Raw genomic sequence first — 16,926 nt, forward strand, 5'->3', positions numbered from 1 at the left:
TGCGGAGTATGGATGTAGATGTAGAATTAGGCATTAAAATGAGTAACATTCTTGTTCAAGAAACTGAAAATAAGTAACTTCAATGGGCAAACACAGCCTATACTGTCACACGAGAGTGCAATGAACTCCGGCACCTGCATATGTTCACGTTAAGGTCGGAGTTGACAGAGCAGAACAAATTATTTGCATAAATATAACAGACAACGAAACACGCTATTACCTTGAGGACTTAGTCAAACTGAATGGTCTCAATAACGTTACTGTTAGTATTCACTGTAGAATGGTAAGTTGGACAAAGGTTTAATATTACTTTTCAAACATTTTCCTATCTGACATTAAATATGGAAATGGTTGACAGCAAAATTAGTAATTGTGCATAGATTAAGTCACCCACTACTATACACCTTTCTACTTAGAATGAAAATTAAATGGAGTTCACTAACAAATTACTTCTCACTGTTATTTGAATAAAAAAATACTGTTTTCATAGAAGTGGTCTTTCTATTAATCGTTATCTAGCATAAGCACAATAGACAAACTGTGCATCCTGTTACACCAGTAATCTTCTTCTTCTGTAGTGGTCAATCCAAGGATTGGTTTGCAACAGCTACAATGGCAGCTTGTCTCCATTCTGTGTGTCTTTCAGCTTTTCTCTTCATTTCTTTATAGGTGTCACATCCCACATCTTTCACGATTTGATCCGTATACCTCAGTCGTGGTCTTCTTCTTGGTCTTTTTCCCTCGACATATCCCTCTATGATTGTGTTCAGGAGTCCTTTATGTCTTAATAGATGGCCTGTAAATTGCACTCTTCTTTTAACAATGAAACTTCAGAAGCTTCTCTTCTCACCTGCTCTTCCCAGAACTACTTCGTTTGTGATCTTGTCGATACATTTTATTTTGAGCATGCGTCTATAGCACCACATTTCAAAAGAATTTAGCTTCTGGTCTTCCTCTGTCCCGAGAGTCCATGTTTCACACCCATAGCATGCCACACTCCACACATAAGGCTGATGCTCTTAGATGTTAATATGTTTTTCTTCTTGTTAAGAGCATCCTTTGCTTGAGCTATTCTACTTCTCACTTCTGCCTTGCTCCTTCCATCCCTGGTAATATTACTGCCCAGATAAGTAAATTTATCAACTTGTTCAAGCAGTTCATTGCCTACATGAAAGTGGACTTTTACTTGATCTTCTTTGTCGCATGCCATTACTTTTGTTTTTGCTTTATTAATTCTCATATTATATTCTTCACCCATAACTTTATCCATTCTATTCAGTAGGACTACAAGATCTTCTTCACTTTCAGCCAGGACAGCTATATCATCGGCATATCAGTAATGTGCACTTTTAATACACAAGAGGAACCCAATATTGTACAGAACTTCACAGGAGTAGCAAGAGTAATTGAAACTTTCTATAACTGAGTGACTTTGAGCATTTGCGCTACTTTCAATTGGGGGGGGGGGAGGGGGGAGGGCTTAATCTTGACCACTGTAGTAGAGCAAAATAAACGCACTTTCATTTCATTAGTGAAACAAGCACTTAGCAAGCATGAACATATAACTCTCAACAGTTGCAGTTCTGAACGTTTACTGCATTGAAACACAAAATTGAGATATTTGTTAGATCCTTTTAACAAACAATATTAATTTTAGCACACTCTATTGCCATATTAATTTTAATATGCTTTCAATAAAGGACACTCGGTAAGCACGTCAGCGTGGGAGGGTCCCTAAGTGGATATGTGACTGAGGATAAATCACGGTAGGTACAAGAGTTCAGTTATAATTTACCTTATATTTGAGTACACTATATCATCCTATGAGATGATCCTTCACTGTACATCACTATAGTTCTTCTGTTCCATTACAGTGATTGCGCAATGTGGTGGCGAGTGCACGTTGGTAGGTGGATTTGCAGGTAGAATTGTTGGACTCTGTCATTTCTTGGTGGCGATGATAGATATCAATTCCAACATAATACCAGCTAGTTACTGCATCCATCTGAGGCTTTGGCGCATTGGAAAGTGGCACAAAACGCCCCTCTCGGCAGCACCACAATTCACAACCTTTTCGTGAGTAACCCATCCCCGACTGACTCTTGGTTCCGCCTTTCTATCCATGCCCACCACATTTTGCGCGCGCTACGTACTTCCGTTCCCGAGGGGAACCACAACTCCTTTTACATACAAAATAACTAAGAACCCTAAGTGAAGGTCAGCAGCTTACATAACAGCAAACAATCACTTCAAACAAAGCATATCATTTGCACATAGTGGCAGTTCTACATAAAATTATTTAAATAAAATTATTCAGTTTTAAAGATAACCAAAGAGATCATGTGAGAAAGACAAAACATATCATTTGTTCATATTGTGCATATGACAGAGATTACACTTCATTACAGTATCGAATTAATCATACACTAATTACAGAAGTTCAACGGTGGGATGTTGAACAAAACAGAAAGCTAAATGAATCAACTGAAGGTGTGTAGTGTCTTACCTATGGTGTTACAACCTGCAAGGCATACTCTCATGTTAGTACTTAAATTCAAACTAATAACAGATATCCATGAATCAGAAGATTTAAGACAGGCTATGATAATGTCCACCGTTGTCCTTTTTGGTATAACTGGCAAAGTTCGCCGAAAATCTTCTTTTTAAATGGTTTGGGAGAAACAGTAAATCTAAGCGTCTGAGTGCTGTGCTGTCGCAGTTAAAACCGACAGCGAGTCAGAAAACAAAACAGCACATTTTCACAGCTCTTCTATACTATTATGTATCCTAGACGTTCCTGAATAATTTGTACCACATACAGATTACACGTGCGGAAGTGTTGCTTCTTAAGAACACTAACAATTACTAGATTTGCTGAAGCCACGATTACTCAGTCTCGGTTCTTAAGATACCATCAACGATATTCTTCGCAAGCAAAAAGTGCATTCCCAGCTCAAAATCATAAACACACAATGTCATCAAATTTAGCACACAGAAAAACGGATACATGGTTGTATAGTGTTTTTTGGCTCTGAGTTGTCTGTACAGCTACCTCCTGAAATAATTATCATTTCTCCTGAAAACCGTGTGTAACTAGCATAATAATAACAAATATGCAACTTAAGCCATGGTTTTGTCCTTGACTATTTATGTAGTATCATTTCCTTAGTCCAAGTGACATCAGATAGACTGCCTACAATTACTGCAGCGCGATTCTTCACGGTTTCTGGTTCACAATTTCTCACTTCCTCTGTTGCGGTGACACCAGCTGTCCCTGTTGCACCCATACTATTACGGGTGCTTTCCATTTAACCTTTACGATGCAGCCTTGATCTTTCGATGAATTAAATGGATAAATTACTGTCCGTATACGCTTGCATGTGTCCTAACTTCCCTTATCTTATTCTCATTATATCTATGCGAGATATAACATATAGGTAGTTACAAAATCTTTCTGGGCTATTAGTTACTGCCTACATGGTTTCCCAAGAATAATGTTACCTTTCTTCCAAAGATTCCCATCTACGTTCGCTGACAGCTCCTGTTGTAGTACACTTTCTTAAGTCCCACACTGACGTGACACAATTCTATTAGCCTTTCTCTCGATTCTTTCTGTGTCACGGACTTTCCGACCGCTTTTACTTTCTTTCCTTCTATACCATTTCTGCCGTAAATGATCAAACTCATAGTGCTTTTAATTTTAATTTCTCGCTGTGTTTCTTTAAACAAAACAGATTTTAAACATCTTCTTAAATCCCCCGAGTCGTTATATACACATTTAACGTCTTTTAAACATTTTTCAAAATTTATGCTCTTTTTTCACTTTTTCGGAGATGCAGTCCAATAGAACCTTTTAAATGTCAGATATAACATTTACTACTTTTTTCTTCAGCTTATTTATCGGAAAGTAAACATTCGGATGTTTTTGATTTATTGAGGAGTTTATTTTCCTATGCCAACCTTCGACAGCATTAGTGATGCTATTCCGCAGGTTAAAAACATTTCACATTTCAATTGGTATGGTAGGATTTCTCATCCATTGATTTTCTCCTCTGGACATTTTCTCTGTTACCACCATCCACGCTTTATCAAAACTGTTTACCTGAAGATGCGCCACTGAGTGACAGTGGTAACACATCCAGTGCTAGTAAAACGACTGGACTGGAGGAAACAAGCTGCAGAGGAGGCTCTGGTCGAAAATACCACGCTGGAAAACCTGGAAAACCCGTTAGGCGGGAGTTCCGCGGTACCGTCAAACTCCACGTTCGGAAAGTCCATGTGACCATTCATTGAGTGTCTGCTCTCAGAAGATACTTAATAAGGAATTCAAACAGTAGAGCAATACTCTAGGGTAGTTCAATCAAGCGTCTCGTTGTGGTTTACTTAAAAGAAGCACTGCACTTCACTGAAGTCATCCGAAATATGCCATTTCCCTTCGCTATTACTGGTTTTAAGGCTTAGTTTCATTTCACATCGTTCAAAATATACTGACGAAAAAAAATGGAACATCAAAGAATAATTAACGTAGGCTAATTAAATTTTAGGAATATATTTGTCTAGGTAACATAATTAAGTGATTGACATTGCAAAATCACAGAGTAATGTAAGCGCGAGGTAAGCCATTTGCAAATATGAATTGCTGCTACATTAATAATTGGATTGACCGATAGAATGTTGAATGCAGGTATGCAGACGAGTATGCATCGTGTTGTAGTGCCGGATGCCAGCCTGAACAGAACTGTTGCACTTGGTCGGTGAGTACAGCGACCGTTAATGCCGTTCGTGGTGACGCTGGAGTTGTCGTCCAATGATGTCCGATATGTTCTCGATTGGAGAAAGATCTGGTGATCGGACAGGCCAAGGCAACATATCGATACTCTTTAGAGCATCTTGGGTTACGTAAGAGGTATGGAGGGGAGTTGTTCTGTTGGAAACATCCCATGGAATGCTGTTCATAAATGGCAGCACAACAGGTCGTCCAAGATGCTACTCCAGGCAGGTGTAAAATGAACGCGAGCAACGGAAAATACTGAACGCGAAAATGAAGATTTGGCCCTGTTTCACTACCCCCTGAAGCAGATCTGAGGATCTCTTAATGGTGGTATTATCTCCTCCTCCTTGCTCTTTAACATATAAGTTGCAACATAAAAATAAATGAATGTTTAAGGGAACTAGTGACTACAAAATGATAAATGCTGTTTCTGCTGATACATTTACTGTAGATTATAATCCCTTTATATACACTCCTGGAAATGGAAAAAAGAACACATTGACACCGGTGTGTCAGACCCACCATACTTGCTCCGGACACTGCGAGAGGGCTGTACAAGCAATGATCACACGCACAGCACAGCTGACACGCCAGGAACCGCGGTGTTGGCCGTCGAATGGCGCTAGCTGCGCAGAATTTGTGCACCGCCGCCGTCAGTGTCAGCCAGTTAGCCGTGGCATACGGAGCTCCATCGCAGTCCTTAACACTGGTAGCATGCCGCGACAGCGTGGACGTGAACCGTATGTGCAGTTGACGGACTTTGAGCGAGGGCGTACAGTGGGCATGCGGGAGGTCGGGTGGACGTACCACCGAATTGCTCAACACGTGGGGCGTGAGGTCTCCACAGTACATCGATGTTGTCGCCTGTGGTCGGCGGAAGGTGCACGTGCCCGTCGACCTGGGACCGGACCGCAGCGACGCACGGATGCACGCCAAGACCGTAGGATCCTACGCAGTGCCGTAGGGGACCGCACCGCCACTTCCCAGCAAATTAGGGACACTGTTGCTCCTGGGGTATCGGCGAGGACCATTCGCAACCGTCTCCATGAAGCTGGGCTACGGTCCCGCACACCGTTAGGCCGTCTTCCGCTCACGCCCCAACAACTGTAGCCCGCCTCCAGTGCTGTCGCGACAGGTGTGAATGGAGGGACGAATGGAGACGTGTCGTCTTCAGCGATGAGAGTCGCTTCTGCCTTGGTGCCAATGATGGTCGTATGTGTGTTTGGGGCCGTGCAGATGAGCGCCACAATCAGGACTGCATACGACCGAGGCACACAGGGCCAACACCCGGCATCATGGTGTGGGGAGCGATCTCCTACACTGGCCGTACACCTCTGGTGATCGTCGAGGGGACACTGAATAGTGCACGGTACATCCAAACCGTCATCGAACCCATCGTTCTACCATTCCTAGACCGCCAAGGGAACTTGCTGTTCCAACAGGACAATGCACGTCCGCATGTATCCCGTGCCACCCAACGTGCTCTAGAAGGTGTAAGCATCTCTACGATCGTCTCCATGGGAGAATAGCAGCCTGCATTGCTGCGAAAGGTGGATATACACTGTACTAGTGCCGACATTGTGCATGCTCTGTTGCCTGTGTCTATGTGCCTGTGGTTCTGTCACTGTGATCATGTGATGTGTCTGACCCCAGGAATGTGTCAATAAAGTTTCCCCTTCCTGGGACAATGAATTCACGGTGTTCTTATTTCAATTTCCAGGAGTGTATTTCAAGTGTTTATATATCAATGTCCAATGGACATAAAGAGATAGAAATGAATCTCCTAACTAATATGATTGATCAGTTGCCCAAATCTGCTCCTTTTTACGGCTACGCGATCTAATATAAATAACGTGAGATGACAGACATCATGTATGTACCAAACACTAGAAGGCACTACTTTCAAAGATGATCTACAGTGGTGTGCAACCTCAGTGGAAATAGAGTTTACGTGATCACAGCTGTTTAGCTTTATAGCCCTAATAAGCTGAAGCGATTAGCAACATCACCGTACGTACTGCATCCAGTGTGTTAGAGTGATGGTTCTCCTATGCGTCTGCGACGACGGAAGAACTCCAGCCTCAAAATAAAGAAAAAAACCTCATTCAAACACTAGGACGGCAGAAGACGGTCCTCTGACTAGTATAATTTAGTATAATCTAATACTGTCTTCTCCTCTCTGTGTTCTACAGACGAGAAACGGGAACTCCCAGCCACAAGGATGGAGTTCAGATAACATCTGAACGTGATATAGGCAGAAGAAGTGCTCTCAATCACTGAATGCTGCATAGTCAACGACAACTCCCTACACGGAGGCGAAGTCCAGAATCGTGTAAGTTCACAAGCGGCCGTCCAACACGGGCACTCAAAATGGAAGACTACTTTCTCTGCACCGCTCGCTTCCTTCCTCATACTCTCGAAACCACGGAATATTTTACCTTTCTACAGATTCCTCCGAACGCCGACCAACCAAATATTAGTCTTTTGTCGTCCAGCGCAGAAAGTATATAAGGAGACACCTATCCCCATTAACTAGGAATACATACAATTATACACTTCTCAGAGTAAATATCCTCGGAAATAACCCAGCCTGTGAGATTTCCGAGGTAACGCTTCCTCGTTCCTCTCTGCTGCGTCCAAGAATTTCAGTGTTTCCGAAGTATTATCCGGTTATCCTTCTGGCCCAACCTCTAATAGTATAGGCAGTCATTTTAGGCCGTTTTGATAATAAAGACACTTCATCACCTTTCACGCAGTAAGCGTTAATAACTATTTACAAGGTGTACATGACAGTGTCAGTCTTCTTCAAATATTCATGTATTCGATGTACAACCTATCAAATGATACCTAATTCCGGTTGTAAATCACAGTAAAGTACGTAGATGAGTGCTTGTAAGGTGCAAAATTATAGCCACCTTACAGTCGAAAGTGACTGTATGTTGAAAATGGCTCAAAGAACACATGTTCGAATTCGTCGACATATGTTCGGAGCTCATTTTCGTCCGGAAAGGAAATTACTTGAACGTTGTTCGATAGAGAGACAAAAATGTGAAAATCTGAGGTCGCTCTGTCAGGTGAATAACGCAACTCCTTTGTAGCGTGTTTCGTCAGTGTAGCAGAATGGGGGTGGCCCTTATCGTGGAGCAGCATCACCTCACGCAGTGGCGTTCTTGGATTCCGTCTGCAAGACGTCTCAGTTATTGGCAATAAATGTCAGCATTGACGGTTACACCTCGGGGAAGCAATTCGTAGTAAACAACATAGTCGCCATTCCATCAGATGCGTAATATAATCTTTCGTGGTTCCACACAGGTCTTTGCAGGGGGAGTTGTTGCTTCGTTTGGGCTCAACCATTTCTGTCTCTTCGTTATGTTAACATAAAGACAACATTTCTCGTCACCAGTAGCGATACAAAATGGAAATGGTCAGTGTTCCGTTCACGAGCCAATTGATGACGAGCAAGCGGAGATACATACGGCCAACCGTGTTTCGTGTGATTTTGGGTTAGGCCATGCAGTACCCCAACACCCGATTTTTGAAAGTCCTCCACTGAATAAAAAGGTCGCACGATGGTGGAATGATCACAGTTCATCACATTTGCCATTTCTCGAGTCTACTGACGTAGATAATTGTGGACTAACCAGTTTAAGCGATCTTCATAAAACGCCGAAGGTCGTCCTGAACGCGGAGAGTCACAAATGTCAAAACGACCATCCTTAAAACGAGAAAACCATTCCCTTACTATGCTCTGTCCAACTACATTATTCCCATACTAGGCTCAAATGTTCCTGGGTTCCTCCGATGCTGTCACCCCTGTACTGAACTCAAACAGAAGAACATATCGGACGTTCCGATTTCTCCACTTGACACTCCATTATCAAGCGTGCACAGTACCACTATCTGCAAACGACAAAAAGACTATACCTAAACTCAAATAGTAAGAGTAAACAAAAAATTAAAAAAATGCGAATCGATAAATAAACCCATAGCAACGGGAATACCAATATGAAAATATAAATGCCGCGAACTTGTCCATCAGCCTAATCTATTACAACTTCAAGATTATTGTGATTGCTCGTTGCTTAATGACTATTATCATATCATTCGCTACAGTCCGCAGCAAAATAACTGCCAAAACGTCCCTTCAATTCAGGATTCTACAGAGACTATACCAGTAATAGTGATAGCCAGTGTATACTCATCTACTCAGCCGGCAGTAGCAAATTCTCAATACCAAATCTGAATGCTCCAGGCAAACTCTCAACCGTTCAGCATGAGTCCTGCCCATCGGCTAAGTAAACCGACATTCATGCAAAAGAACAGCACTTCCATTGTCTCTTAACATCATGTGTAATGTGCAAAAATATTAACTTTCGCAGGCGGCGACCGGTTGCGTGGGGTCTACTTTTTGGTCGGCGCCGGTTTTCCGAGAGCCCGCGGTTTTCTGCAAACTTTTACTTCTGGTGCGTGTGGAAGGATCATCAGCAGATGAATCACCGGAATGTAAACTTCCTCCCACTTGTCGTGAAACTAAAATAATTCCAACTACAAACCATACATCGTACACTTGAAGGGAAAAAAAAGAGAGAGGAACCACGCGCCACGAAGGAATTATATCTACAGGAAAGAAATGGATAGATATGATGTACAAGTACCAACGAGTAAATGTTTACAGTTTCAGATAACTTGGATGATTTATTGAAGAGAAAGAACCTCACAAATTGAGCATATCAGTAACGCTTTGATTCACATCTGGCTCTTACGAACTGATTGATGGTCGGAGGGTTCTACCCATAATGGTTCAAGCGTTTTCAGTTGGGAGAGATCCAGCGACCTTACTGGCAAAGATAGGGTTTGGCAAACACGGGAGGCAAGCAGTAGAAACTCTTGGCGGATGAGGACGGGCATTATCTTGCTGAAGTGTAAGCCCAGCATGACCTGCCATGATGGACAGCAAAAAAGGGCATGGAATATCGTCGACGTACCACTGTGCAGCAATGGTGCCGCGAGGGACAACCAAAGGGGTCCTGCTCTGAAAAGAGATGACACCCCAGACCATCATTCCTGGTTGTTTGGGCGTATAGTGAGTGACAGCCATGTGGGTGTCCCTCGCTGGCCGGAGCTTCTCCAGACACGAGTGCGGCTTGCAGTCTCATTGACTGGAGTAGGGTTGTCTTCAGTGCCACTTGGAAATGAGCCCTTAATGACCAGCGGAGACGTGTCTGGAGACGCCTCAGATAGCTGTGTGATACCAACCTGACTGGCACACGCCATATGGCCTAATATCCGATAGTGATGGTCAGCGGCTCCGTTTTCTTTCATAGCAGGACGTCTTTGGTTGTCACGTGGGACACCCTAACATCTAACATTCCAAATGGACAGAATTTGGCGTGATATTGCTCAAGAGGACATCCAACAACTGCCGGAAAACTGCTTGCATAAGGGGCAGAGGTGGACCAAGGCGTTACTGACTTGCCCAATCGTGATGCTCTTTTTCTTGATTAAATCTTCCAGTTTTTCTCAAACTGTAATCATCTGTTTGTCTGTACATGTGCGTCACGTCTAATAATTTCCGGTAATTATTTCGTGGTGCGTCGTCTGTATCCTCCTTTTTTCTTTCTTTCTTTCTTTTAGTTTTAGACTGTATATTGCCAATGCACCAGCTCACCTCGTCCAAGGCACGTAGAGCAATGTTTGTAGTAGTGACTTGGCCTAAATTTTCAGATCATCGGAAGGTCTCTCTGTATTTGATTACAAGCCGCTGGGCTACGGAGCGGATGTGATGTGTCGTTGCCATAATCTAATGTAATTACGGCAGTCAATAAAAGACAAGATGTTCTTCTCACAGTGCAAAGTGTCAGATGAAAAATGTCTGGGTTACGTGCTTTACCCGTGAGTGCATCCGGATGGCAGTGTTTGCCTTGGAGAGCACAAGGCGGCGCCTGTGGACCCCTGTGTACCGGCGCGCCGTGTGGCGTCACCGCGGGGCGCCGGCCAATGGCGTGGCAGGCGTGTTCCGCGAGGCGCCCGCCGGAAGGTCGCGTATATCTGCGGATCTGCGCGCGCCCGCTGCTCCCAGTCGATGCCCACAGCCGCCACCGCCGGCTGTCAGCGCACGCCTGCCTGCGCTGGAAGCACGCTGCGGGCGAGCAGGTAATGCGCGCCGCGTCCGGCAGTGTCAGGTCGCCAGGCCGGCTTCCGGCCCGGGCGCTGTCGACACGTGCGCAACACGTGTCGCACAGCGCAACGGCATGCGTCACGTGCAGAATCGGCTTCTCTGTTGTTTGTTGGTTTCCATCGCTAGCCGTTTTGTCTTCATGAAAGTGTGTGTGTGCGTGGGGGGGGGGGGGGGGCGCTGTTCCTCTGCCAATATTTCCATTTTCGAAGCGTTAGCTTTATAATTTATGATATATATATTCACTCAACAGTCATCAGCCCAGAAGGCCAGGCACTGCCTCAATAATCGTGACACCACACGAACAATAAATGTCCTGGCTGGGTCCCCTGCTTTCTACTTGTTGGTTCTTGTTCCAGTTTCCTTTTCTCTTTTAATTTAATACCAATCTTTTACTATTCTTTCTAGGCAGTACTCCACATCTTTTTATGAGAGACACCAGAAGCTGCTAAAATCTTCATTTTGCCGCACCCATTTCGACGAAGTGCCATCATATGGAGACTTTAGAATCTTAAAGTGGGAGTAGTTGTAATCTGGGCTAGATGGTGTCAAGCCATAGTCCAAGACAGCTTCCTTTCACAGCATTAAATCTGTACATTACTTATTTTAAATTATGGACATGTGGTATACACCATTTTAGAATTCTGAACTCTGTCAGGTGATGGCATTTTGTCGAAACCTCTTGCAAACACTATAAAGATTTTAGTGAATTGCGATGGTAGACGTAAAGATGGCTATCTTTTATTATTTACAAGAGGAGACACGCTAATTAATCTGATACTGTGCCGTATACTAAACTGACTGTAATGTGACGTGTTTGTTGGGTCCCTATATCCCTTCACAAGTAGAGAAGACTGTCGTACATGAATAGTAGTGTACCTAGGAATACAGTCATAATGTTTCCTGGACGGTATTACAATGTAGTGACCGATTTTAGGAACGGGTGCTAGAGACTGCCACAAGCAGTTTCTAGCATTTTCTCCTATTTTTGTTGTTCCGAGACACGAGGTTCTGTTTTGTACAGTGTTTCTAAATTTTTGGATTCCTTTATATATGGAAGTGCTGCATAATATTTTATAGCTATTTTGAGAGTATTGTTAATTTTTCAGTTACAGGTTAATAGTAAGTAAAATACTGTATAATTTAAAAACTAGTCACATAAGCTATACTTCGTCAGACGTACATTATTTTCTACCTTGAACCGGAAACTCTTTTTAAGATGTAAAACGTGACATTAACAATGTTCCATATCTATAAAACGGAAATTTGTGCTAGTTGTCCATGATTTCTGTTTAAAAATTTTTAACTTGTCGATTTTTTTAAATACTACATCTTCTTAATTTGCTTCTACTTATTGAGTGTTGGTAAGCAACAAAATAATAACGTAGCACATAGGCTATTAATTACAGTACTGACAAGATTTTCTCGATAGTAACAATACTAAATTTGAATACAGTATGTATATTACACGTTGTGATGCCTCGTGTAAGGAGGAGAAATGCGTACCATCACGTTTCCGACTTTGATAAAGGTGGGATTGTAGACTATCGCGATTGCGATTGCGGTTTATCGTATCGCGACATTGATGCTCGAGTTGATCGAGATCCTATGACTGTTAGCAGAATATGGAATCGGTGGGTTCAGGGGGGTAATACGGAACGCCGTGCTGGATCCCAACGGCCTCGTATCACTAGCAGTCGAGATGACAGACATCTTATCCGAATGGCTCTAACGGATCGTGCAGCCACATCTCGATCCCTGAGTCAACAGATGGGGACCCTTGCAAGACAATGACCACCTGCACGAACAGTTAGACGACGTTTGCAGCAGCATGGACTATCTGCTCGGAGACCGTGGCTGTGGTTACCCTTGACACTGCATCACAGATAGGATCGCCTGCGATGGTGTACTCAACGACGAACCTGGGTGCACGAATGGCAAAACGTCATTTTTTTGGGATGAATCCAGGTACTGTTTACATCATCATGATGGTCGCATCCGTGTTTGGCGACGTCGCGGTGAACGCACATTGGAAGCGTGTATTCGCCATCCCCATACTGGCGTATCATCCGGCGTGATGGTATAGGGTGCCATTGGTTACACGTGACGGTCAGCTCTTGTTCGCATTAACGGCACTTTGAACAGTGGACGTTACATTTCAGATGTGTTACGTCCCGTGGCTCTACCCTTCATTCGATCCCTGCGAAACGCTACATTTCAGCAGGATAATGCACGACCGCATGTTGCAGGTCCTGTATGGGCCTTTCTGGATACAGAAAATGTTCGACTGCTGCCCTGGCCAGCACATTCTCCAGATCTCTCACCAATTGAAAACGTCTGGTCAACTGGCTCGTCACAATACGCCAATCACTACTCTTGATGAACTGTGGTATCGTGTTGAAGCTGCATAGGCAGCTGTACCTGTACCGCCATGCAAGCTCTGTTTGACACAATGCCCAGGAGTATCAAGGCCGTTATTACGCCCAGAGGTGGTTGTTCTGGGTACTGATTTCTCAGGATATATGCACCCAAATTGCATGAAAATGTAATCACATCTCAGTTCTAGTATAATATATTTGTTCAATGAATACCCGTTTATCATCTGCATTTCTTCTTGGTGTAGCAATTTTAATGGTCAGTAGTGTACATGCAAGATGATATTGTATCTTGGAACAGTTTTCCAGATTTTGAAAAATTTTACTTTTACGGAGTATTTTTTTTTTTTTCAAAAAAAGACCGCAGCACGCAGCACAATGGCTATAGAATCGCATTACTGGAAGAACTAATTTCGGGCACAGTCGGGGTGATATAATATCACATCCTCCATCTATGTCATTTAAAGCATTTGTTTACATCCTCCTGAAACGTATAAAATCTTTCTCGTGCTCGGCTGGTGAATTGTCGCCTTTTATTATGCAGTAGCCTAGCACAACGCTCTCAATCGTTCTTGACACTCGACCAGCCCCTGAGTTCGCTTGCTCCTCAATATATTCATTATATGCTGGCCTCCAATCTTCACCCGTCTGCTATTTTTATTCTCCCTCATCTATGATTAGTTATAAGACTCACGTTATCATAGCTATTTCAAACACATTGAGTCTTTCGTATCTGCCTCCCTGACTGTCAATGTTCCATCGCCATAAAGAAAACTGGTCGGCATCTGTCGTCTCTCCCTCTCTAGAACATTTGTCTTCATCTGATCTTACGAGGTGGTTCATGTTGCTTTTATTGCTATGACCGTTTCTCCGTATGCAGGTTGGCACCAACAAAATGTTTTCACATTGGGAGGAGAAAGTTGGTGCCTGATATTTCATGAAAATATCTAGCCGAAACGAAAAAAGCCTTTGTTCCAATGAACTGCCGGACAAATTCGCGTATTATATCCGTGACACTCTCTCCTCTATTTCGCGATGGTAAAAAAACAAACTGCCGTTCTTTGAACTCTCCTGACGTCATCCGTCAATCCCATCGGGTAAGAATCCAATACCGCACAGCAATACTCCAAAAGAGGAGGGACAAGCGTAGTGTAGGCAGACTCTTTAGTAGACCTGTCGCATCTTCTAACGTTCTGTTAAGAAAATGCAGTTTTTGATTGTCCTTCCTACAACATTATCAATGTGTTCGTTCGAATTTCAGTCGTTCGTAGTTTTAATCCCTAGGTATTTACAATAAAATAAAAAAAAAGTTTTGCATCACCTTGGTTCCGAGGGATCCGGAACCTGTACAGAAAACTGGAATAGAGATCAACCTAAACATCATTTCCGCCTTTTTTATTGCTCATGAAAACTTCACATAGCATGTTGTACCAGCATACGGCGTGACCTTCAGAGGTGGTGGTCCAGAATGCTGTACACACCAGTACCTCTAATACCCAGCAGCAAGCACTCATGCATTGATGCATGACTATATTCGTCATGGCATACTATCCACAAGTTGAAACTTCCTGGCAGATCAAAACTGTGTGCCGAACCGAGCCTCAAACTCGGGACCTTTGCCTTTCGCGGGCAAGTTCAAATTCATCAGTCCCCTAGAACTTAGAACTACTTAAACCTAACTAAGCTAAGGACATCACACACATCCATGCCCGAGACAGGATTCGAACCTGCGACCGTAGCGGTCGCGCGGTTCCAGACTGTAGCGCCTAGAACCGTTGGGTCACTCCGGCCAGCCGCGGGCAAGTGCTCTACTAACTGAGCTGCCGAAGCACGACTCAGCCCCCCTCCTCACAGTTTTACTTCTGCCAGTACCTCGTCTCCTACCTTCCAAACTTCACAGAAGCTCTCCTGCAGACCTTGCAGAAGTAGCACTCTGGACCTTTGCCTTTCACGGGCAAATGCTCTACCCCCTGCTGGGGTAGCTCAGATGGTAGAGCACTTGCCTGTGAAAGGTGAAGTTCCCGAGTTCGAGTCTGAATGGACAATGGAGTGGAAAGGAAAATCTTACTATATCAAACATAAACACGAAAGCCTTTCTTGGGCGATTAAATGTTCCTGATATGTGCTGCTATCCGTCTGCTACACTGTTAATTCTTAGATCTTTACTATACTTAACAAAAACAAACCCCATATTCGTTTTGCTCGTGCATTACGCATACACACCGTCACTGGTGACGCACACTATTGGTCTTTTGCTTGAGGTTTTGGCATTTGTCCATCCTCTGCTGCCTATGCTGCATATACAGGGTGAGTCACCTAACATTCCGCTGGATATATTTCGTGAACCACATCAAATACTGACGAATCGATTCCACAGACCGAACGTGAGGAGAGGGGCTAGTGTAATTGGTTAATAAAAACCATAAAAAATGCACGGAAGTATATTTTTTAACGCAAACTTAGGTTTTTTTAAAATGGAACCCTGTTAGTTTTGTTAGCACATCTGAACATGTAAACAAATACGTAATCAGTGCCGCTTGTTGCATTGTAAAATGTTAATTATATCCGGAGATATTGTAACCTAAAGTTGACGCTTGAGTAATGTGCTGTTCCAGTCTCTTCTGTACCTAAGGTCCATCACCGTTCCCTTTGGATCCTACGTAATTCGGTGCTCTCCGATACACACGATCGAACAGCGGAGGAGTGGTACTCAAGCGTCAACTTTAGGTTACAATATCTCCGGATGTAATTAACATTTTACAATGCAACAAACGGCACGGATTACGTATTTGTTTATATGTTCAGATGTGCTAACAAAACTAACGTGGTTCCATTTTTAAAAAAAACGTAGGTTAGTATTAAAAAAACATACTTCCGTGCGTTTTTGTATGGTTTGTATTAAACAATTCCACTAGCCCCTCTCCTCACGTCGTATTTGATGTGGTTTACGAAATATATCCAGCGGTAACGTTAGGTGACTCACCCTGTATATAAATACTAACCCAGCACAGAAGGTGGACTTTTAGTATCTCCATCTACGCAGTGATATTACTTTATTTTTATTTTTCTGTGTTTTTGTATGTATCTAAAAATTCTCGTAAATATCAGAGTGTGGACGTTTGAGATACGTCGATATTCTTGAGAAGGGGCAACAGCCGATGATACAGCAAAATATTAAGAAGGAAATAGAGTACAGAAGAAAACTATTTCCTTTGAACGCTAAAAATGACATTAAATTATTATCTCTAACCTTTACATCAATAATTTACATACAGAAAAAGTGTCGATATCTAGTATGTGAGTAATTGCTATGGTTATTTATCGTCAGATGCAATTTGACAGATATACAAATACACGCACAGAAATCAAAAAATGGTTCAAATGGCTCTGAGCACTATGGGACTTAACATCTGAGGTCATCAGTCTCCTGGAACTTAGAACTACTTAAACCTAACTAACCTAAGTACATCACACACATCCATGCCCGAGGCAAGACTCGAACCGTAGCGGTTGAGCGGTTCTACACTGACCGGGGCACAGAAATCGGTAAGGTTCAATTTCTTGATACAAAAAATTCTCTCATGTGTCGGATCGCTTGTTTTAAT

General features: G+C 43.1%; 1 protein-coding gene across 1 annotated transcript in view; it reads left to right on the forward strand.

The window, feature by feature from the left end:
- Positions 1-10,827: 10,827 nt before the first annotated feature.
- Positions 10,828-16,926, forward strand: part of LOC126335552 (uncharacterized) — a 134,721-nt gene continuing 128,622 nt past the window's right edge. Inside the window, exon 1 of the mRNA XM_049998954.1 lies at positions 10,828-10,924. Within this exon, the coding sequence (XP_049854911.1) occupies positions 10,854-10,924 (71 nt within the window). The 5' untranslated portion in view covers positions 10,828-10,853. The remainder of the gene's footprint in view (positions 10,925-16,926) is intronic.

Source organism: Schistocerca gregaria, chromosome 2, assembly GCF_023897955.1.
Source record: "Schistocerca gregaria isolate iqSchGreg1 chromosome 2, iqSchGreg1.2, whole genome shotgun sequence".
Classification (NCBI taxonomy): Eukaryota; Metazoa; Arthropoda; class Insecta; order Orthoptera; family Acrididae; genus Schistocerca; species Schistocerca gregaria.